The sequence below is a fragment of the Myxine glutinosa genome, chromosome 6 (genome assembly GCF_964187855.1).
Source record: "Myxine glutinosa chromosome 6, kmMyxGlut1.1, whole genome shotgun sequence".
NCBI classification, from domain to species: Eukaryota; Metazoa; Chordata; class Myxini; order Myxiniformes; family Myxinidae; genus Myxine; species Myxine glutinosa.
Window position 1 is genome coordinate 149,010,532 of NC_136266.1, and position 25,179 is coordinate 149,035,710.

General features: G+C 46.4%; 1 protein-coding gene and 1 long non-coding RNA gene across 11 annotated transcripts in view; one reads left to right on the plus strand and one right to left on the minus strand.

The window, feature by feature from the left end:
* The window catches only part of LOC137412902 (uncharacterized), a 68,862-nt gene that overhangs the window by 36,470 nt on the left and 7,213 nt on the right, over positions 1–25,179 (minus strand). For 3 of the 10 annotated variants that reach the window (XM_078780714.1, XM_068098237.2, XM_078780715.1), the window contains exons 3-7: positions 18,718–18,767; positions 18,369–18,427; positions 11,623–11,685; positions 10,468–10,551; positions 10,026–10,208 (exon numbers count right to left, since the gene is read on the minus strand). In XM_078780714.1, the coding sequence (XP_078636840.1) occupies positions 10,026–10,208; positions 10,468–10,551; positions 11,623–11,685; positions 18,369–18,427; positions 18,718–18,767 (439 nt within the window). Of the gene's footprint in view, positions 1–10,025; positions 10,209–10,467; positions 10,552–11,622; positions 11,710–18,368; positions 18,445–18,717; positions 18,768–25,179 lie in introns of all 10 variants that reach the window. The other 7 variants (XM_068098236.2, XM_068098235.2, XM_068098238.2 and 4 more) reach the window with 3 other exon arrangements.
* Positions 20,601–20,971, plus strand: LOC144892674 (uncharacterized). Its single transcript, XR_013623888.1, has 2 exons — positions 20,601–20,650; positions 20,796–20,971. It is a non-coding gene; the product is annotated as an uncharacterized LOC144892674 (long non-coding RNA).

The following is a 25,179-nucleotide window of genomic DNA, read 5'->3' on the forward strand; positions in this document are numbered from 1 at the left end:
AAAGATTGATACAACTTTGACTTCCTGCCATTTCTTTGTTTTTTGACCTATACCGTTTTCCTTTTCAGAGTTTGGTGGTGTTATCATGGTATTTGTTTCCCGGGATTTCTAGCTCCGTAGCTCAACTATGCAATTGACAGTGGAGCAGAAGACAAAAGTGGGGGCTCTTTGGTATGAGACTAAATCATCAACCACAACAACATTTTCTGGGGGGCAGAACCACCTGAGATCACTGAGAGGTACCTGAAAGGGCCCAAGGTCACATGCTTCTGCACCTTCATGCCAGAAGGGGAATGCTCGGGCCTTACTGGTTTGAGAATGACAACAGCAGGACAGTGACGATCAACGGTGAGCACCACCAGGCAGTGCTCCAGGCGTTCCACAATGATCTAGCCAAAAAGGTCAACCCAAACCAGCTCAGCATGACCTGGTTGATGCAGGATGGTGCTCCCCTGCATACAGCTGGTGACACCATCATTTTACTGCAGCAACTCTTCAGATCCCGCATTGTTGCCCTGGGTATCGCTCATGACTGGGAACCCCATAGCCCAAATTTGAACCTGATTTAAAAGATTTCTTCCGATTTAAAAGGTTTTTTTTAATTTCCTCTTAAATTCATTCCACTTCCAAAAAAAAATTCAATCTCTTACATTCCTTCCTTTCTACATTCTCGAAACTCACCTTCATTCCACCCCTCCTCCATCGTTTTTAAACAGATCTCTGACTTGAAAAATCCCAATAAACTCAGTTTGTAATAAATGTTCGTTTTTCATTAATCATCCACTTTCGAAACTCCCCCCTCACACACCTCCCCTCCGAAACTCCCACCTCACCCCTCCCTTTCAATTCTCCCCCCTTTCCACTCCCCTTCCAAACTTCCCCCCCACCCCTCCCCTTCAAAACTGCCCCCCTCACCTCTCCCCTCCAAAACAACCCCTCACCTCTCCCCTCCAAAACTCCCCCCTCACCCCTCCCCTCCAAATCTTCCCCCTTGCCCCTCCCCTTCAAATCTCGCCCTCCCCCTTCCCTTCAAAAATCCTCCCTACCCCTCCCCTTCAAAACGCCCCCCTCGCCCCTCCCCATCAAATCTCCTCCCCTACCATCTTTCTAAAATTCTCCCTCATCCTCATCCCCCCCTCCTCCTCCTCAAAGCTGCCTCCTCCCCACTTCGTCTCCCCTCTATCTCACACCTCCACCTCCTCCAACCTTCCATTTTGCTCTCCTCCCCCCTCAAACAACTCCTCACTGTGCCTCATCCCATCACCATCAAACCTTTTGTCCTCCTCATCTTTCCCTTTCTTGTAACTCTTCTGTAATCTCTGACACACTATCAACAGCTCTCCCGACCTCCCCCTCTCACCCTTCATCTTACCCTACCCCTCCTCTCCTCTCCTCTCCCCTGCACCCGATGCTCCCCCTCCCTCTTCCTGAACGGTATGGACCTCAAACATCCGGGGTCTTCGCTCAAACCTGATTGATCTCTCCATACAGGTTGCTTCTGACAAACCAGACGTAATTTGCTCAACAGAAACTTTCCTCCTTCAAGATGTCTCCGATTCCTCAATATCTATTCCTGGTTACTCCCTCCTCCGGTATGATAGACCTGAGCCTCGTCCTGGAGGTGGGGTTTCTATCTTTATAAAAAACTCTCTTCCTCACTCTCCTTGCACTGCCCTCTCTCCACCCCACCCCCAGGAATACCTTTGGCTACAGTTTCCTCTCCACTACCAACTTTTGTTCATATGTGTGTTGTACCGTCCACCAAACAGCGATGACTCCATCTCCATCTCGCTGTCTGATAATATGGACCAACTTCTATCTACCCATCCCAACTCTCTCTTCCTCATATGTGGTGATTTCAATTGTCACCATGCCAGTTGGCTGGGTGTGGGTACCTCTCTCACCAGCCATGGCTCTTCAGCAAAGGACTTCTGCGACTCACTGGGACTGACACAATCTGTCAATTTCCTGACCCGGATCTCAGTCAACGGAGCATCTTCTCTTCTGGATTTGGTTATGACTAACTTCCCTGAAAATGTCTGCTGCTCTGCTTCTGCTCCAATCGGCTCATCTGATCATGTGCTTGTCAAAGTGGACATCTCTCTGACCATTCTCAGAGAGCCTCCTCAGTGTCGACGAGTCTGGCATTTCACTCAGGCCAACTGGCACGGTCTTCAAGCAGCCATCAATCATCTGGACTGGTCTCCCATCTCTACCGCCTCTGACATCAACTCATCCTGGGAATTCTTTCAAAGTAAATTGCTCTCTCTCATGCACAGATTTATCCCATCTCGTCTTCAGTTGTCATATCCTTCCTCCAGTCCATGGTACACGGAATCTTGTGGGGAGGCTGTTGCCCTGAAACAACTTGCTTTCGTCTCCTGGAAAGCAAATCCAACGGAAAGAAATCTCATTTCCTTTCACAAAGCCCGAAACAAGTGTGTGTCTACCCTCAGGAGAGCCAGGAAACAATATCTCACCGTTCTCAAGACCGAACTCTCTTATCTGTCTCCCTCTTCCAAATCCTGGTGGCGTCTGGTCAAATCTGTTTCTGGTGTTTGTTCCCCCTCCATCCCCTCACCTCAAACGGCTTAACGGCTGACTCCGCACGTGAAAAAGCTGAATGCCTCAACTCTGTGTTTGCCTCTAAATCTTGTGTCCCAAACCCATCCCTCTCTGTACCCACCGTACCCAGTCGTACCCAGCTGCTCCTGGACTCTGTGTCCTTTCCTCCTGACAAGGTGGAAAAGTTTCTGTCAACCCTCGACTCTGATTCTGCAACTGGTCCTGACGGCATCAGCCCACGGGTCCTAAAATTATGTTCTTCCGCTCTTTCACTCCCTCTTTCTGTTCTCTTCACCCTCTCTTTTGCTCAAGGTCATCTGCCATCTGCTTGGAAATCAGCCAACATCACCGCTTTGCACAAAAAAGGTGCAAAAACAGATCCGAGCAACTAGAGACCAATCAGCCTTCTCCCAATTATCAGCAAAGTCATGGAATCCATCATTGCTTCAGATATGAAATCTTTCCTCTTCTCCAATGGCTTGATCTCTGATCATCAATTTGGTTTCAGACCTGGTCACTCTACTCTGGACATGCTGCTTCTGCTTTCTCAACAATGGATGGAGGTCCTCAACGCCAAACAGGAAATTAGAGCCGTCTCCCTTGACATTTCACGTGCCTTCGATATGGTCTGGCACCCTGCTCTGCTCACCAAACTCTCCTCCTTTGGTATCCATGGAAATCTCCACACATGGCTGGCGGACGTCCTCTCTGGTCGTAGTCAACGTGTGGCCCTGAATGGGTTTCTCTCATCTCCTCTTCCTGTTCAGGCTGGAGTTCCCCAAGGTAGTGTTCTGGGCCCTGTGCTTTTTCTGGTCTTCATCAATGATCTCTCTGACTCTCTTGAAAATCCTCTCTATCGCTTTGCTGACGACTCTACTCTCTGTCGCTCCATTCCTCATCCCTCAGATCGGCAGTCTGCAGCCTCCTCACTCTCTGCAGACCTGGACAAAATCACAGACTGGGCAAACAAATGGAACATGTCCTTCAATCCTGATAAATCTCACACTCTTACGATGTCTCTCCGAAAAGACCGTCTGGAAAACCCTCCCATCCACTTTCTGAATAATCCTCTCCAAGAAGTTCTGTCACTCAAGCTTTTGGGTCTCACTATTTGCCATGATCTTTCCTGGGAAAACCACATTTCAAATCTGGCCTCCAAAGCCAGTCGCCAATTGGGCATCCTCCGTCGTGCGAAGTCCTTCCTTGGCACACCTGAGCTCCTCACCACATACAAGGCTTTCATCCGCAGCGCTATGGAATACTGCTCTCCCCTCTGGTCTGGTGCTCCTGCCTCACACCTAGCTCGTCTTCACGCTGTTGAAACCACAGCGTTCAGAATCATTGGAATCTCCCGCGATGAAGCTAACTCCAAGGGCCTTTCACTCACTCACCGCAGGCAGGTTGGTGGTCTTTCCGTCTTCTACCGACTCCTCTCTGGCCTTGCCCCCCCAGGTCTCTCTGGGCTCTGTCCCCCAAATATTCCTACAGGTCGCACAAGCTCTGCCTGCAACCCTCTTATGGTTAAACTGCCAAAATCAAGACTTTCTGCTCACCTTCACTCCTTCATTCCTCTTTTCTCCCGCCTCTGGAACAAACTCCCTCACTCTCTTCAATCCCACTCCACCCTCCAGGTCTTTAAAACAGCTGTTCACCACCATCTCTTATCCTCCCCCATCCAAAACCTTGATCTTTTCTACCCCCGCTAATTTCGGTCCCCTTGTGTTTTATACCTCTCCCCCCCCCCCCCCCCCCTTCCCACGCCTCCTGCCCCCAAGCCCTCTCCCTCCCACACTTCTCCCTGCTCTCAAATGTTGTGGTTGTGTGCTTCCCCTTCTCTCCCCATCTTGTCTTCCGCTCCCTCTTTTTGTATATTTTGTTTGTCTGGTTGATTTGTTTGTGAAATAAATGTTAGCTCTTTCACGAGCCTCGATTCAGTATACAAAAAAAAAAAAAGTGGAGAAGTTTCTGTCAAACCTCAACTCTGATTCTGCAACTGGACCAGACAGCATCAGCCCACGGGTCCTAAAATCCTGCTCTGCCGCTCTGTCACACACACTCTCTATTTTCTTCACCCTCACTTTTGCCCAAGGTCATCTGCCATCTGCTTGGAAATCAGCCAACATTACCGCTTTACACAAAAAAGGTGCAAAAACAGATCCTTGCCAGACCAATCAGCCTGCTCCCAATTGTCAACAAAGTCATGGAATCCATCATTGCTTCGGATACAAAATCCTTCCTCTTCTCCAATGGCTTGATCTCGGATCATCAATTTGGATTCAGACCAAGTCATTCTACTCTGAACATGCTGCTTCTGCTGCCTCAACAATGGATGGAGGTCCTCAATGTCAAATAGGAAATCAGAGCTGTCTCCCTTGACATATCACGTGCCTCCGATACGGTCTGGCACCCCGCTCTGCTCACCAAACTCTCCTCCTATGGTATTCATGGAAATATCCACGCATGGCTTGCGGACTTCCTCTCTGGTCGTAGTCAACGTGTGGCCCTGAATGGATTTCTCTCATCTCCCCTTCCTGTTCAGGCTGGAGTTCTCCAAGGCAGTGTTCTGGGCCCTGTACCTTTTCTGGTCTTCATCAATGATCTCTCTGACTCTCTTCTCAACGGAAGCCTCTCCTCAGTGAAAGACATGAAAGCCCACGTGGAGTTTGCAAAAAAGCACCTAAAGTACTCTCAAGACTGTGAGAAACAAGATTCTAAGGTCTGATGAAACAAAGATTGAACTGTTTGGCTTCCGTCTGGCCACTCTGCCATAAAGCCCAGATCGGTGGAGTGTTGCAGTGATGGTTGTCCTTCTGGAAGTGTCGCCCATCTCCACACAGGATCTCTGGAGCTCAGCCAGAGTGCCCATCCTGTTCTTGGTCACCTCTCTTACCAAGGCCCTTCTCCCCCGATTGCTGTTTGGCCGGGCAGCCAGCTCGAGGAAGAGTCCTGGTTGTTCCAAACGTCCATTTAAGAATTATGGAGGCCACTGTGCTCTTGGGAACCTTCAATGCAGCAGAATTTTTTTTGTAGGCTTCCCCAGATCTCTGCGACACAATCTTGTCTCTGAGCTCTGCAGGCAGTTCCTTCGACCTCATGGCTTGGTTTTTGCTCTGATATGCATCGTCAGCTGTGAGACCTTATATAGACAGGTGTATGCCTTTCTAAATCATGCCCAATCAATTGAATTTACCACAGGTGGACTCCAATCAAGGTGTAGAAACATCTCAAAGATGATCAAGAGAAATGGGAGGCACCTGAGCTAAATTTCAAGTGTCATAGCAAAGGGTATGAATACTTGTGTCAATGTGATATTTCAGTTTTTTCTTTTTAATAAATTTGCAAAACTTTATAAAATCCTGTTTTCTCTTTGTCATTATGGGGTATTGAGTGTAGATTGATGAGGGAAAAAATGAATTTAAACGGTTTCAGCATAAGGCTGCAACATAACAAAATGTGAAAAAAGTGAAGGGGTCTGAATACTTTCTGAATGCACTGTATGTACGTCCCCTCAAATGTATACCAATCAGAGCTGAGGATCTGGTCACATGACAGGGTGATGTGATTACGTCTAATGTCATTACGGCATACAACAGCTGACTCCACACTCCGCCATTTTGATTCCTATGCCGTTCAGGCCAAACATATTGTTGCGGTTTTGAGAACCCACACAGGTAACATCATTAAAGGTTAAAGGTTGCACCCCATAGATAGGCCACAAGCAACACGTAGGTCACCTTAGGACGTTAGTTATTTCATAGTATGTGTTTAGGATAAGGCCATATCCAATATTTGCATCTGCGTTGTGTAGAACAAATAAGAGTACGCCCCATTCGTCCATTTTACAGCCTCCCTTCCATCGACGCCATTAAGCGCGAGCCAGTCTGTACTTCGCCCTCGCCCTCGCCCTTTAGGCTGCCAGCAGCCTTCGCGCACTCGTTGGGCTTCCGCTCAAACCAGCCCAAAGGCCACGAGGTAAGGCCCGAAAAGGGGGCGGAGCGCAAGGGTGGAGGTGCGGCCACATCTAGCAGCCATCAAGGAGGAGCCGGTAAACCCTAAACAGCCAATCAGGGCTGAGGCGAGCTCGCCTGACAGGGTGTGGCTAGAGATTCGAGAGGGTTTGCGGGGCGTGGCAATATAACCCTTGCGCGAGGCCCCCACCTCAGTTCTGAGAAGGGAGAGGCGCTCGACAGTTATGATGGGAGAGGCGCTCACAAAGTCTGTTGAAGAGTTATGAGCGGGGAGAGAGAGGCGCTTGACCTGATCGGAGTTGAGTTACGGGAGAGACGCTTGAGTAGTTACGAGAGGGAGAGACACGCTGTGGCAACAAGCTTTACAGAGGGTGGGCGCGCGGCACGCATTGTAGAGGACTGCAGCGTGCAGAAGGACATTGGGGAAGTGGCGCATCAATCGTAACAATACCGGGCGCGCGTATAAAGGCGCCGGTACAAGTATTACGTACGCCAAATCTAATCGCCAACCGATCCCCCGAGATATAATTGTCCGCATCGCGCCTACGCCACGGGGAGAGCTGCCTGCCGTATTCCACCATCTGCACGGTATGAGTCGGGGACCGGACGAGCTGTGGACCCTTGGACCCTCAACCCGACCATCTTCAAACCCCGTGTGAGTGACCCTGAGAGTGAGTCTGAGAGTGAACGGGCCCGTGTCCAGGGAATAAGTTAAGACTGTTATTAAGGCTGCCCCGTGTATCTGCTTCTTCCTCTTCTCTGTACATTTTCTTCTTTCTTTTCCTCTTCTAATTGTACAAAGTGTTAATAAATTACCTGTTCTTCCTGGTTTCCTCTCAATTCGACCGTATCAGTCTTTTCTTCAATTGCGTAAGCGTGGCACGATTATAACCGCTCCAATCGGATTAGTTCCTGCTAACGGCCCGGATCGCTTCGCTCGGCGTGTCCACTAACGCCGTGGTTCGGGTGGGGTTATCTCCTTGCTTCACGGTCGGTGTTAGTACTTAGGTAATAGGACTAAATTCGACCAACAACCCTATTTACCACCGACCGGAAGGAACGTGATAGCTCCGGATCGCGTCGGCTAGTAAAAAGGACAAGGGGATTAATCCCCCCTTGATAAGGGGAAGGCCGACGTCGGAGATCCGCAACAATATTGTCGAACCTGTCATATATCACAATCGTCAGGCTCTACCTTTACATTTTTCATTCAATGTGAAACACAAACAAACCGATTGTTAAAATGATCATCAAATATCAAAAGCATAGATGTTACGGATCTTCCAACGACACAGTATGTATAGGCCTTTGGCTTCATGCCTCACCTTCAGGCCGCTTCAGAGAAATTAAGCCCAGGTTTCTTAATACAGTAGTATCGTTTCAGTATTATCGTTTTCGTAATAATAACAACAATATAGTAAATATAACCGCAACACTTTAATCCCAATGTCGTGAATGCAAAGTTAATGGATTGAAGCGGTGTATGGTTCATGAATCATTGATAAGCGGTGTACTGTACTAATAACCGCAGAAGTAACAAATTAGCCTCGGTGTTTTGATAGTAATATCATTTTCGTAATAATGATAATGTAACGTTAATATTATAGTAAATCTAATCGCAACATGAATCCCTTCGTAGTGACTGCAAAGTTACTGGAGGTTAAAATTTATCATCTTCTATATATTAAAGTAGCGGCAGTTTTGTGTCCATCCGTCACGCTACGTCATTACGTCTATGATGTACGACGGCGTACGATGGCTGACTCCATTGACCAACATTTTAATTTAATAGTACACCCGCTCACTACGGGAGCGGCAGGAAGGGTCATTCCTCTTTGGGGTATATAGATTACAGTCGATCTATGGTCGGGTCTCAAGAACATTGGGTGTGTGTTCATTTTCCAAGTTTCTTGTGGAGAGATCGCCATTTGGTTTAAGCATTCGAGCAAGCACTCCATTCAAAACCGCTAAGGAACGGCTGGCTTGGCAAGCGCTAGCTAGCAGCTTGGTAAATGAGCACACCCCGGGCTTCCTCCCTTTAAGTTTCATGTTGAACAGCAAGAAAAGTGGGTTTCATTGGTGGTTTTCAAAACAAAACCTTAATTGGTGCGTTTCAAAAGGCCGCTACAAAAAACGCCACTTTAGCAGCAGGAAGGGTCATGTTATTTACCCAACCCTTATGGGGTATATAGATTACAGTAGATCTTCGCTCAGTTCTGAAAGTAACACTTCCCCCAAGGATGTCGGGATTCCCCAAATTTCTTTGTTTTCATTCCCTAAATTAGCGACTGTTTAAAAAGCTAATCACATGTGTTTGTGGTTTATAATATTTTTACTTCTGGTAGAGGCAGTTGCTCCCATGAAAACGCCATGATAAGCTATTTATAAACGTTGACACGGCGTTTGTTCCAAGTAGGAAAACCCCTTGGGGAGGTGGGACATTATTAGTATTGATCTAGTTTTGTAATAACATTATTATGCTATTATCATTCGTTTTGTTATTAGAAAAGGCCTTGGTAACACGCCACGATAAAACTAGCTTAATACGGATATGCACCTCAACACGCAACCCCTTTGGCAGCAATGGTGGTGAAAACACACTTGGGGGAGAAAGCCCCATTGGGGAGGAGGGGAAATGAATGCGTCACAACCTTCATTGTGTAACCCTTAGTCATCCTGTCAAGTTTGGCCGAGATTGGATAAGTAACGACGGAATGTATCGCGGTCAAAAATCATGAGACAGACGCCAAATTGTATATTTTAGTATGATAATAATATGCCGAACAGGCCGAACATGTCGACGAAGCGATCAAACCCGTTATGTGTTTTTACACACGGACAGCTGTACGTTACAGCGAATATAGCAGGACCCCTACTCGATTTGTGCATCTTTGCCAACCAGAGTGAATTCCAGATAAGGAAAAAAACTGCAATGCTGCAGGTCGACTAACCCGCAATTGTTTATAGTGAGATCATATAAACTCACGAGCAGATCGAGAGTGAAACTTGGAGAGTTAATAGCTCCCAAGAAAATGTTGCTTCAAAATATAAATGTTGCAAAATGAGTACCAACTCACTGGGGCCTCTCCTCAAGGAGGTTGGTGGCAGGATTTGCACTCCGGCCGCCGTAAAACACTTCATTCCGTAACACACAGTGGTCTGTGTCGGGATGGTGCTGAGGTCACTTTGATAGTGTTGACTAACTGACCAACATATAGAATAAATCACGGTGTCTCAATGCAATCTATTCACTTCCATGGTGAGAGACAGCTTAGATATTTAGAGTACTTCAAAATAATTTAATACTTACATTATTTGCTAACTGGTATCTCCACCCATGTCATACTATCCTCTTCAACTAAAGTATCAAACAAGCCCGGCTACACCGCTCTTAGACTTTCGGTCTTGTTAACTACAAAAATACTTGAATAAATGCCTCCGTTGCATTTTAAATCTTGATTAATTCGGAAAACAAAACCAAGGTGTAGTTACCTTGACTGTCGAACACGTTTTGCTGTAGGTGTAGTGGGTGCTGCAGCAGGAGGAGAGGAGGAAGAGGAGTTTTGAACCAACAGAGCTTTGGGAGAAGGAGATGCACGAGGAGATGGGGAAGAAGGAGATTGGCTGCTGCTGTGATGGCGGTGGTGATGGTGGTGATGGCGGTGATGGTGAGAGCTGAAATTTTTTTGAATTGGGAAAACAGAACTTTCTTTATTCTTGAACCAATACAGTACTTAAAAAAATAGCTTGAATAATGAGTGAATAGTATCAGATAACAGAGATGCTCCATGTTAAAAAGTGTTCATAGAGCGAGGAATAAATACCTCAGCCTTTCCCCATCCGTAACTTGAAATATCCATAAAAGTCAACCAATCCTTTTCTCTTCTCTCAACTTTTATTTTTTGTATTACTCAACACCATCGACTCCACTTACTGTGTCCTACGTGATTTTGAATGTCGATGGACAGACTTTGACCTATGCACCCGTGATCTGGAGCTTCGATTCGGACTACGTGATCTACAAAAAACAAATGGCAACAGGGCAAAGCGTGAGGGTATTACTGTAAACCCGATGACAATGTATTGGATTTTTGTACAATTTAAGTGTAATGCACAGATAATTATTTGTTTAAAAAATAATTGTCCGAACTTTTTTTCAATGCAAAAACGAATACCAATAACAGGAAATGCTGTAACATATCCAGATAGGGTTTTGAAAACGGGCAGGTGGGGACATCTTTCATAAAGACCACCTGTTATTTGCACCATTCATGGCAGAAACAAGGACTGCATAATACAGGAATGGATCCATTTACACATGTAAATCCAGAAAGTGAATCGATCAATTGAGGCACACTCAGCATTTTAATTTGTTCTTTTGATGATGAGTAGATGAGTTATTACCAGCACCCTGGCCAATTCAAATTCCCAAACATCCAAACTCCTGCCGTAAACATCCCTCGACTGGAAAGCTGAGAACCACGGAGTACATTTGCCCAGAAAACACAAAAGACTCAAACAGATATTCATGGATATCAGAAAAAGATCAGATATTCATGTTTAGTGTGACAAATATAAAAAGGTGCTGGTATAAAAAGGAAATGATGCGGTTTCTACGCACATTCTTCTTCACCACTTCTTTGGTATTACATCCTCATAAACACCAAACAGAAAGCACCCAAAATGGCTTGTAACAATGACATTATCGAAAGAAAACAACGTTATCGTAAATTAGCAAAGTGAGAAATTGCCAAGCTGTATTAATTACTTTGGCGTGTTTGATGGTTTAGGTATTTCAAGATAAAATGTCGATCCGCTTGTACTCCATCAAGTTTAACGTGTCTACTTGCTTACCTGGAGCTGATTCCCAGTGATGAGCTCCTGAAGAGGAACCATGCTGACCACTCACTGTCAACCTTAGTACTACTCCATCGAGCAGCTCTATAAACGATTCATGTGCAACTACAGCAGCTACAGAGAGACTTTTCTGAGACATCCAAACAAATGCTCTGCCAAGGTGATCGTGTTAGTATATGTTTTACCACATTCCTCAATCACAGCCACTCATGACGCTTTCATCAGTGTTTACCTGTGCCTGTCTCTGTTTCTGTTTCTGTCTCTGTAGTGTCTATCACGATGCCTGTCTCTTTCCCTGTAGACAGACACAAAGACAGCACTAGGCAGACAAAGGAGATGAGAAGATGCAAGAGAAGAACAAAATAAATGAACAAATTCGATATGCATCCATTTTTCAAACAACGCAACCTAACCATCCCCAAACATTTCATATTGCTTGGCAAAGTAAAATCCCAAAGAAATTTGACTTCAGATCTATGGTATTCATCAACAACACAACAACAACATGCATTTTAAGGCCATTTTCCCTGCTAGAGCGGGGGTGAGCCTTGCGGTCCCCATGACAATCTTCTCCATCTCTCCTTGTTAACCCCCTTGCCCGCATTTCTTCTTCCACCATCTTTATCCAAGTCTTTCTCGGTCTTCCCCGTCCTCTACTTCCTTCTACATTCATTTCCATCACTCTTCTCAACCAGTCACTTTCATCCTTCCTCAACACATGACCAAACCATCTCAACCTGTTCCTCTTCACAGCATCAATCACAGGCTCTATTCCCATCATCTTTCGCAATTCATCATTTGTCTTCCTCTCTCAACGATACTCCGCACATCCACCGAACCATTCGCATTTCCACCCTTTCCAGCCTTCGTTGCTGCTCTACGTTCATTACCCATGTCTCGCTCCCATAAATCATAACACTTCTCACACATGCAGCATAACACCTTTCCCTTCAGCTTCAACGACACTCCCTCCTCATCAGCATGCCACTCAGTTCCCGAAACTTCTTCCATGCACATCTCACTCCAGCAACCGTTGCCGAGTCTGATCCACCGTCTCCATTCAGCATGTCTCCGAGGTAGCAAAATGTTTTCACACCTTCCAGCTTCACGCCGTCTCCAAGATCCAACTCAACATTTCCTCCATCTGCAGCTCCCTCTGTGCACACCTTACATTTGAATGTAGCTGCCACATTGGTTAATAACCCTCTCAGACCACTACATTTTTGATGAACCCACTCAGCGCACATTGTACATTGAATGGAGTTCACTCCGACACCCTTCCTGCACACAGCACAGGGCCACTTCCCAGTTCTTTCCACCTCACCACATGCTTTACCACTTGCCATCACCTTCGTCTTTCCGATATTCACCTTCAGACCTTTTGTCTCCATACATTCCTTCCATTTGTTCATCTTTTCCTTCAGTCCATCCATACTTTCCGCAAACACCAGATCATCTGCATACAACAACTCCCATGGTAAACCCTCCTTTACGTTCTGAGCCAGCACCTCCATCACAGCTTCAAATAGTAGTGGACTTAGTACTGACCCCTGATGCACTCCCACCTTCACCTCAAACTCGCCACTGTTCCCGTTCTTCGTCTATGGTATTCATCACTATGCTAAAGCAGCAAACATCAGCATTGATTGACCCTGCATCTCAGGCTGTGGAGTCTTCTTAAAATACTCTCAAACTACTGAGATATTCCCTTGTTGAAAATGAACACAACCTAAAGTGATGGAATTCAAGGACTTAATATTAATTTTTTTTCCTTCTCCAAGGCGGTCCCATTAGTTGTGTTGTCGACACGACCCCCATCATCTCTGTTGACAATGTCCACTTGACCTTGACCTCTGCCAAAGGAAGGCTCAAGATACCAGGATGCAGTATTTGCTTGCCATTCTAAGCTTGACCAAATTTTTGATGAGGTTGCAGATGCTTATTTCTATGCCAGCATGAAGGGGCTGCCAACTGATATTGAGAGAGACAGAGACAGAGACAGAGGGAGAGACAGAGACAGACAGAGACAGAGAGAGACAGACAGAGAGACACAGACAGAGAGAGACAGACAGAGAGAGACAAATAGAGAGAGACAGACAGACAGAGAGACAGACAGAGAGAGAGACAGACAGAGAGAGAGACAGAGAGAGAGAGAGACAGAGAGAGAGAGACAGAGAGAGAGAGAGAGAGACAGAGAGAGAGAGACAGAGAGAGACAGACAGACAGAGACAGACAGAGAGAGAGAGACAGACAGAGAGAGAGACAGACAGAGAGAGAGACAGACAGAGAGAGAGAGAGACAGAGAGAGAGAGAGAGAGAGAGAGACAGAGACAGAGACAGAGGAGACAGAGAGAGAGAGAGAGAGAGAGAGAGAGAGCTAGAGAGAGCTAGGCATAGAGGGATATACGGAGGGTGGGTGGGTACGGGGTAGAAAATGGGGGAGCGAGTGAGAAAGCAGGGGGATTGATACGGGAAGAGGGGGTCTGGGAGGGGTGGTGGAGGGGGAGGAGGAGGGGGTTGAGAAAGAGGGAAGACACATGGGGAGTGAGAGAGAAGGGGAGATACAGGGAGAGGAGGGAACAGAGAGGGGAGTAGACGGATGACGGGGGAGGGCACACCAACAGACGGAGGGGAAGACGGACCGACGGACGGTAGAGCAAGGGAATACGGAGGGAGAGGGGCGTGGGAAGACGGACGGATTGGGGGAAGGGGGGGAGGGAGGGGCAAGGGAAGACGGACAGACGGGGTGAAGGAGATGGACGGACAGGGTGAAAGGGACGTACGGAGCGATTGCCAGACAGATGGGTGAGGGACTGACATGACAGGGTGAGGGACGAATCAAGAGAAGCTACGTGACCAATGATAATTCAAAAAGAGATCTGCAACAGGCAGAAATTAGAGCAAAGTAAAAAAATTAATAAAATAAAATAAACTAGAACGTCGATCGGCCGATATGCCTCTGCCCACATCATTACATAATTATACATAACTGTATTAAGTTTGATTAAAATCCCTTCAGCTATTCTTAAGTATCACAATTTTACCTGACATGACCACTGACTGTGAATGTTCATTTTTTAACCAGTTCATCTTTTCACCATAATATATACTTGTACCAAATTTGGTCAAAATCCCATCGCTGGTTCACAAGTTAGCTCAGCAACAGAACGTTTACGCAATGGGACCTCTGACCTTTTGACCCCATAATGTAATCCATTTATCTTCACATCATTATACATACTTGTGCCAAGTTTGTGTTAGTTCCCTTCAGGCGTTATCAACTTATCTCGGTAACTAAAAACCTATTACAGAAAATGACCTTTGACCTTTTAATGAAGAAGTCAAATCAGTTCATCTTTGCATCATAATACACCAAGTTTGGTCAAAATCCCATCACTGGTTGACAAGTTGGCCCAGTAACATAATTTTGACTTGACATGACTGATCTTTAACCTCATAACCACAAAATCGAATCCGTTCATTCATTACTTCATTATACATAACGACACCAAGTTTGACTTGGATCCCTTCAGACGTTCTCAAGTTATTGTGGCAACGAAAAGCTATCAAGAACGGACGGACAGCCGGATGGACAACCCGAAAACATGATGCCTCCGGCAACTTCGTCGGTGGAAGAATAAATAAAATAAAAAATTAAAAAATAAATAAAAACTCCTGCAGTGCAAGAATCAAATTTGCGAAACAAAACTGTTCTCCCCTGATGGTCCCCTTCAGCTTGAGCTTGGGAAGCAAATGTGGTGTGAGGTTCCAAAAAACAAAAAACAAAAAACAAACAAAAAAAACGTTCGTTTGAGCAACAAGATTGGACACAGGAAAGACTCATATTGGCTAATTTATTATTATCATTAGTAGGTCTACAATAGGTGTAGGTAAAGTTATGTCGGATATTAAAGGCGTCTTGTATGCCAAACCCACCTTTTTCTGCCCTCCCTCCCCCCACAAGGGTGAAAACATTTTTTGTCTCCCTGAGAGAGGATACAAGCGTAAACCAATCCCAAACGTTTGAAGCACTCATATCTGAAACCTTAGAAATATACATTAGGTTATCAGCAGCAGAGGTCAATTCCGGCACAGTATTGGGGGGAAGGAGATATAAGCTTACAAGTATCACCATTTGGATTTGACCGCTCATGAGAAAAGGATCAGACTGAGGACAGGAGCACTTATGGAGACCAAGCTCACCAGAGGCAAAACATCTTAATGTACTAATTGAAGTCTCCCCCATCATGTTTAACAAGCGAACTTGTGAAACATGATAATCAATATGACATTTAAAGGCAACATTTGAATGCTTTCCACTTTGAAGAAGGACATACAATGTAAGCCTGATATCAAAAGGTGTTTAAGCTCAGGGCACCACAGTGATAACATTGTAATCTGAGAAACAACAGTAGGGAACTGCGATAATTAAATTATAAGTGGACAATATATATTTATTTTTTTTGACAAAAGGAGGAACGTTTGAAATTTCAACCCTCACTGCTGGCGTATCAAAAGGTGAGGCCAAAACAAAGTGACCCAGTTACTGATGGGCAAACGGTAGTCCCAATTTGATAAACCAGCTGATCCTCAACAAATGTTATGACTCGTTTGTTCAATGAAAAGTTGCATGATTTTTATCCATTCCAACAACGATTATAATGCACTCAATTGTATCCATTCCAACGATTATAATATTATATACTCCACACCAACCTTATCTGGAGGAACGCAGACCATCCCAAGCTTCTGTGCAAGCGCCTCAAAAGCCTCATAACAACAATGTGCCACAATTGAGCGAATCAAAAAGAAAACCTTCCTGAGCTATACTCAGCTGAAGATAAAGAAAAAGGAAAAGGAAATAAGAATGGATATGGGGTATAAGGAGTGGGGATTGGGGAAAGGGGTCAAGGAATAACCAACTAAATAAAAAGGTGAGTTAGAATAGGGAAAGGGGGTGAGTGAGAGAGTAAAACCCTTTTTTGTAAAACAATAAACTTTCCAACTACAAATACATCAGCAGCGAGACAAAAAATAACGAGAACGGCACTCTTCGACGTCACGACGTCAACCGATATGCCTCCGTCCACATTATTAGAATACTTGTACCAAGTTTGCTTTAATCCATACAGCTGTTCTCAAGTTATCACATTTTTACCTGACATGACCTCTGACCTTTGACCTCTTGACCCCAAAATTTAATCATTTCATGTTTACATAATTATACATACCTGTACCAAGTTTTAATTTAAATCCTTCAGTTGTTCACAAGTTATCACATTTTTACCTGATATGACCTTTGACCTCGGGGCCCCAAAATCTAATCAGTTATTCTTTACATCATTATACACATCTGCACAAAGTTTGAATTAGATCCCTTTAGCCATTCTCAAGTTATAGACCTATTGCAGACTTTGACCTTTGACCGCTTGACCCCAAAATTTAATCAGTTCATCTTTAAATCATTATACATATGTGCACCAAATTTGGTCAGAATCCCATCAATAGTTCACAAGTTATCGTGGTAACAGGATTTTTACCTAACATGACCTCTGATCTTTCGCTTTTGACCTCATGACCCCAAAATCTAATCGATTCATCTTTACCTCATCATACATACCTGCACCAAGTTTGAATAAGATTCCTTCAGCCGTTCTCAAGTTATCGCGGTAGCGAAAACCTATCACGGACGGATGGACAACCGAAAAACATAATGCCTCCGGCGAATTCATCAACGGAAGCATAAAAATATAAAAAACACCACGGAGTGCGGAGGGATCGAGAAACAGAGGGTGCGGAGGGATCGATAAACAGAGGGTGCGGAGGGATCGATAAACAGAGGGTGCGGAGGGATCGATAAACAGAGGGTGCGGAGGGATCGAGATAGAGGGTGCTGAGGGATAGTGAAACAGAGGGTGCGGAGCGATAGTGAAACAGAGGGTGCGGAACGATAGTGAAACAGAGGGTGCGGAGCGATAGTGAAACAGAGGGTGCGGAGCGATAGTGAAACAGAGGGTGCGGAGCGATAGTGAAACAGAGGGTGCGGAGCGATAGTGAAACAGAGGGTGCGGGGCGATAGTGAAACAGAGGGTGCGGAGCGATAGTGAAACAGAGGGTGCGGAGCGATAGTGAAACAGAGGGTGCGGAGCGATAGTGAAACAGAGGGTGCGGAGCGATAGTGAAACAGAGGGTGCGGAGCGATAGTGAAACAGAGGGTGCGGAGCGATAGTGAAACAGAGGGTGCGGAGCGATAGTGAAACAGAGGGTGCGGAGCGATAGTGAAACAGAGGGTGCGGAGCGATAGTGAAACAGAGGGTGCGGAGCGATAGTGAAACAGAGGGTGCGGAGCGATAGTGAAACAGAGGGTGCGGAGCGATAGTGAAACAGAGGGTGCGGAGCGATAGTGAAACAGAGGGTGCGGAGCGATAGTGAAACAGAGGGTGCGGAGCGATAGTGAAACAGAGGGTGCGGAGCGATAGTGAAACAGAGGGTGCGGAGCGATAGTGAAACAGAGGGTGCGGAGCGATAGTGAAACAGAGGGTGCGGAGCGATAGTGAAACAGAGGGTGCGGAGCGATAGTGAAACAGAGGGTGCGGAGCGATCGTGAAACAGAGGATGCGGAGCGATAGTGAAACAGAGGGTGCGGAGGGATAGTGAAACAGAGGGTGTGGAGGGATAGTGAAACAGAGGGTGTGGAGGGATAGTGAAACAGAGGGTGTGGAGGGATAGTGAAACAGAGGGTGTGGAGGATCGAAAAAGGGATGGCGCCACAGTGGGGTGGAGGGGTGGGGAGGGGGGAACTAAAAAGGGAGATGGCGGAGAAGGATCGAGAAACAGATGGGAGGGATCGTGAAAGATTGATAACATTCTGTTGCTAACAGGAAGGAGCAAGACACATGAACCACACCGACACGACCACTTTGCTTTGATCAACCCCAACACCAAACATAAAGTACCTTCTCGTATTCTCTCTCTCACCTGTGTGAATTTCTTATCCTCTCCTTGTGCTTCTCCCCACCTCCCATCCTCCTGCTGGCCTGTTGGGAAGAGTAGGCTTTGGTAGAATGCCAGAGAATTAGTATTCAGGAATATTACTCAACTAAAAAGCAAAATAAATGCAACAAGTTCCAAAATTTTAATTTCGTTTTGAAATGCCATTTTTATCATGATATGACATGTACTCAGCCCGAGCAATTCTCAGCTTCTTTGGTCTCCCGGTGTTGACGAGAGCCAACCATTTATTTTTGGAACAATGGGCTGCAGAACTAGAAATTGGCAATTGCACAGCCTTTTCGGCAAAGTCAATCACAGAGCAATGAGATCTTACCTCCTTACTGCGGCTCGTCTGCCTTGTGCCACTCTGTTTGCTGTTACGCTCTGCAAGTTTAATCACAAAATGGACACGGTAAATACAAGATACAAAAACTAACCAAATTAAAGTTTTGTATATCGACATTCTACATCTGTGAATTATATAGAGATAACCTCCATGCACTAATTATAATTAATCAAAAATTTACCATTTGTATCACGGGTTTTATACTTTGTCTTTCCAAGTAATGCTGTGTACAATAATCATAAATAATCAATTGTTATTGATGATCCATCACTTCCTAATATCAATCAAGTGACTTTGAAAATATTTAAGTGATCAATGTTTCCACAAAAATCAAATTTGCTTCACACATTCTGCATTCAGAAAAGTTATGTGTGGATAATAAAGTGAAACAATACAACGGTGTTCCACAGCTCCACAGCGACCTCGTCCCGGTCCAACGCAGCTCCAGAGCGACCTCGTCCCGGTCCAACGCAGCTCCAGAGCGACCTCGTCCCATTCCAACGCAGCTGCAGAGCGACCTCGTCCCATTCCAACGCAGCTGCAGAGCGACCTCGTCCCATTCCAACGCAGCTGCAGAGCGACCTCGTCCCATTCCAACGCAGCTGCAGAGCGACCTCGTCCCATTCCAACGCAGCTGCAGAGCGACCTCGTCCCATTCCAACGCAGCTGCAGAGCGACCTCGTCCCATTCCAACGCAGCTGCAGAGCGACCTCGTCCCATTCCAACGCAGCTGCAGAGCGACCTCGTCCCATTCCAACGCAGCTGCAGAGCGACCTCGTCCCATTCCAACGCAGCTGCAGAGCGACCTCGTCCCATTCCAACGCAGCTGCAGAGCGACCTCGTCCCATTCCAACGCAGCTGCAGAGCGACCTCGTCCCATTCCAACGCAGCTGCAGAGCGACCTCGTCCCATTCCAACGCAGCTGCAGAGCGACCTCGTCCCATTCCAACGCAGCTGCAGAGCGACCTCGTCCCATTCCAACGCAGCTGCAGAGCGACCTCGTCCCGGTCCAACGCAGCTGCAGAGCGACCTCGTCCCGGTCCAACGCAGATGCAGAGCGACCTCGTCCCGGTCCAACGCAGCTGCAGAGCGACCTCTTCCCGGTCCAACGCAGCTGCAGAGCGACCTCGTCCCGGTCCAACGCAGCTGCAGAGCGACCTCGTCCCGGTCCAACGCAGCTGCAGAGCGACCTCGTCCCGGTCCAAAGCAGCTGCAGAGCGACCTCGTCCTGGTCCAACGCAGCTGCAGAGCGACCTCGTCCCGGTCCAACGCAGCTGCAGAACGACCTCGTCCCGGTCCAACGCAGCTACAGGGCGACCTCGTCCCGGTCCAACGCAGCTACAGGGCGACCTCGTCCCAGTCCAACGCAGCTACAGAGCAACCTCGTCCCAGTCCAATGCAGCGACAGAGGGACATCTTTCCGGTTCAATTTAACTCCAGAGCGACCTTGTCTTGGGTCAACACATCTCCAGAGAGAACTCACCCCAATTACATGGTGATTTAACATCCATTTGGGTTCACTCCATGTAAAATCTTAACAAGCGTTACGCCTAGGTCCCCGTCGGGGAAGTGATGCGAGTTGACAAAGTGGCAGACGCAGAAAACATGCTATGATATGATATTTCGCTCACAAGGTTCAGACATACATGGAGGTGGCCATCTTGGATTTTGACGTGGCGACCCAATTTTCAATAGCGTTCTTCCTTATGCCTAGATACACCCACACACCAGATTAGAAGTTGGTACTTTGCTTATTTTTCAAGATATTCCGCTCACAAGGTTCAGACACACATGGAGGTGGCCATCTTGGATTTTGACGTGGCGCCCAATTTTCAATAGGGTTCTTCCTTATGCCTAGATACACCCACACACCAGATTAGAAGTTGGTACTTCGCTTATTTTAAGATATTCAGCTCACAAGGTTCAGACATACATGGCGGTGGCCATCTTGGATTTTGACGTGGCGACCCAATTTTCAATAGCGTTCTTCCTTATGCCTAGATACACCCACACACCAGATTAGAAGTTGGTACTTCGCTTATTTTTCAACATATTCCGCTCACAAGGTTCAGACATACATGGCATCAGACATACATGGCGGCGGCCATCTTGGATTTTGACGTGGGTTGCACCCACACACCAAATTCGAATGCGTTCCTTTGCTTACGCACGCACGCCCGTACGGACGGACAGACACACGGAAGGAGGGGAAAACCATAGTCCCCCTTTCGCTCCGCGGTGCGACGGGGGACAAAAAAACTTTTTTCATGTTTGTTCCATAGAGTGGTGTTACATTACCCTGCACATGACATTTGTTACAATTCCATCAATGATGTAAATATCACTTTATTGGGAGAGGCAGGGTAAGTTACATATGACCAGCGAAGCGCAGGGCTGGGAATGTCGAAGCAGGTCATGCTCGCACCTTGTGTCAATGTCTTTTTGCACCCGCGAAAAACCACAAATTCACAGGATACAGGACCGCAAATGTGGAAGCACAATTTATCAACCGCAAATATACAGTGCATTCAGAAAGTATTCAGACCCCTTCACTTTTTCACATTTTGTTATGATGCAGCCTTATGCTGAAATCTTTTAAATTCACTTTTTCCCTCATCAATCTCCACTCAATACCCCATAATGACAAAGAGAAAACAGGATTTTAGAAAGTTTTGCGAATTTATTAAAAAGAAAAAACTGAAATATCATATTGACATAAGTATTCATACCCTTTGCTATGACACTTGAAATTTATCTCAGGTGCCTCCCATTTCTCTTGATCATCTTTGAGATGTTTCCACAGCTTGATTGGAGTCCACCTGTGGTAAATTCAATTGATTGGACATGGTTTGGAAAGGCACATACCTGTCTATATAAGGTCTCACAGCTGACAATGCATATCAGAGCAAAAACCAAGCCACGAGGTCAAAGGAACTGCCTGCAGAGCTCAGAGACAGGATTGTGTGGAGGCACAGATCTGGGGAAGCCTACAATAAAAAATTCTGCTGCATTGAAGGTTCCCAAGAGCACAGTGGCCTCCATAATTCTTAAATGGAAGAAGTTTGGAACAACCAGGACTCTTCCTCGAGCTGGCCGCCCGGCCAAACTGAGCAATCGGGGGAGAAGGGCCTTGGTAGGAGAGGTGACCAAGAACCTGGTGGTCACTCTGGCTGAGCTCCAGAGATCCTGTGTGGAGATGGGAGAAACTTCCAGAAGGACAAGCATCACTGCAACACTCCACCGATCTAGGCTTTATGGCAGAGTGGCAAGACAGAAGCCTCTCCTCAGTGAAAGACACATGAAAGCCCGCTTGGAGTTTGCAAAAAAGCACCTAAAGGACTCTCACACTGTGAGAAACAAGATTCTGTGAGAAACAATAATTCACTCAGCAAATAGATTTTGTAAAGTTAACAAAAAAAAAAATTGCACAAGTTCTCCACATGCAGGTCAAGGAAGCAATGCCCGACCCAGCTACAGAACAATGCCATGATTCTGCTGCCGCGGATCAAGAGATACTATCCTAGATACTGTCTTGAAAATGCGCGCAATGATAATGCAAAATAGGCGCCTGGTTGGAAAGCATCTTCGGAGGTTGGGAGGGGCCAAGAATGGTTGCAGTGGAACTCATCTCTGATTATGATTGTTATTGGATGCTTGAAAAGTTTGGATTTGTGTGTGTATCAGTAAGTTTTGCGATGCAGGTACAGGTGAGCGACAGATGGTGGTCCAGGAACGAGAGGAAGATGAACGAGACACCCCTGCACAAGAGCAGTCACCTTCTTACGCCCTCACAGCACCTCCTCACTACCTTGCCCTCAAAACCCTCGACCCTGATTTAGCTAAATGTTGCACAGCCGGCACAATAGCCTAAATCCAAGAGTTAACGACACAGACCATGCGGGAGGTCGAAGCAGTTCTGGAGCGAGCCTATGGTCCGGACGTGAAACAAGCGTGAGTGGCGACGAGTGTGCGACGTCCTGCTTGAATTATAAAGTGGAAAGCATCAAAAAAAAGGGGGGCTGGTGTTTTCAATAAAGGCGTTGCTGGTCGCCACCGTATTTCAAAGTACTACGCTGCCTTTTACAGCCAAAAAGCTTTATTAACACTTAGCTTCAACTGAGAAATAAAGGCAGAGACCTGCTACGAATCTGCGACTTGCTTTTACACTTGTAATGTAATTTTAAAAGACCCTGCCTATTTAATGAGGTTTTGGTTGCTTTTGCTTTTGTGTCAGGAAGGGCATCCGGCCATGAAAACATTGCCTCAAACAGGGAACCATGATTGTCATGGGGCCCGCAAGGCTAACCCCCGCTCCAACGGGGAAAAATGGCCTTAAAACGATCATTCATATGGGAGACTGTTCCACCCACATGCTTTAAAATGACTTTGCTTTTAAACTTTGTCATCTTTTAATCTTTTATGCGATGGAATAATCATTTATATATATTCAGTATAATCACTTTGTTTTTAAATTGTTGCCCTATAACGGAAATTCTCTCTTTCTCTTTCTTTCAAGGTATACAAAGCCTTTAAGGGGAAGAGGACCATCGAGCTATTTGCATATCGTTTGCGATCCACTGACCCCGCTTCATAGAGGAGGGGCTTGGAGCACCCCATTGCACAAGTGAGTTCCCTTGACGGAAGCGGGGTTCATCACTTACCCTATGGGATACAAGGTGGATCGTGAATAACTGACATACTTTTATGAAATCCCGAGTGGTACACGGGTGATAATAAAAATCTCTTAATTTAAGATGTTTATTTAAGGGGGGATTTGTAGGGGATTTCATCAAGTCCCTATCCAGAAGGGGACAGCAGTGTTCCAGGTTGAAAACCCTGTGGCCCATTTCCCCGGCGGCTAGTTGTCTGACTTTGAAAAATTATTGACACAATGTCCCATGTTTGACCTTGGCGAAACATTCTTTCCGAATGAGACTTATCCTGCCCTGTCAACTATGTACAATTTCTCTTTGAGGCAGCAGTCTGTGTCCTTGGGAAGGGATTTGATCACAGGATGTTGTTTTAAGTTCCCTGATCCTCGAGGAAAGTATATTAAGCTGACATGGGTTGTGGCTCGCTGAGATGTTGGGGGCCGGCTGTGGAAGACCATAATGTCACTGTGATGTTACATTTGGTGTTACTAGCGTATACGCCAAGCCAACATCTTCCATGCATGTATTCTTATCTATAATAATAAATCTCTTGTACACTGTCGGAGTCCTGACGGGGTGCTGATTCGGGTGAAGAGGGATTGAAACCCATGACATATATAATACACACACATATCTATAATAATTATATTGTTATGTCTGGGGGTAAAGCAATATATAGAGCCAGGTAGATCTGTATAGGTGGGTATTCAACTGTCGCGATAGGTAATCTACCTGTAATAAGTTCTTCATGTTTAGGTGTTTGTCGGGATAAGATGTATGATTGTGGATCTACCAGGAGATTCGAGTGTTAAGTAGTTCGGGATTAAAGATAACGCCCCGGTGAGTCCAACCTGGTCATCAAACCTTTGTCCATTATGGCACTGCAAACCACATAAACATTAGTTAGGACCTTTAGTACAACACTAAATGACGCCCTTCCCCCTGACATGACTTAGGAAGAAATCAGGCTGGAACACCGCCACAATTGGCCGCCACCATTTACACCTCCAAAAGGCCTACCCACCTCGCATAGCACGTGCTATTACCGAGGAGCAGGAGTGGGGAGAGTTGGGAGCGACGCAGTGGGCGTGCCCCTGGATGAGCCGGCGAGTCGTGGGAGGCTCCGATTGGCTGAGCAGTGCGCCAATGTGACGTCATCGGCCAGGAGATATTAGCGAGCACCGAACGCCAAGAGAGGGAGGAGTTGGTTCGAGAGAGAGAGACGGAGAGTCTTCGAGAGAGCTCTCTTTTTGCCCTTCCTTCGTGCTTGGGCGTCATTCGTTTTTCTCTCTGCTTGACTCTTGGAGATTGGAGTCAGAGAGAGATTCCCAACCCTGGCAGTTTGCAGTTGACCAGTTCGGTTCGCAGTTCACGGCTTGAGTTGGCACTCTCGGTGTGATCCCGAGTTTGGAGAGTCCTGTCCCTGGTCGAGTGGAGAGTTGCAGCTCGAGCAGCTTTAGTCCCGGCCGACAGCCTGGGTGGAGCTCGCTTGATTTGTGCAGCCCTGCGTTGGACCTTTGGAGCGAGGGAGCTCGTGGTGTGCCGTTGAACCGACGAGGCCTGGTGGCGCTCGGAGGCGGACGGAGAGGGCCGCGGGGCCGTGTTACATTGAAGACGACTAGAGCCAGATAAGCCCGAGCTCCGCGTTTACACTTTACATGACGAGACATTTTATTTCGTATTCATATTCCCTCGTCTGTATCTGAAGTGTGTGTGGGGACGTCCCGATTAGGACATTTTATTACCGGCGCATGCTTTTTCATTCTTTGCTTTTCATTAATAAATCGTTGTATTATTT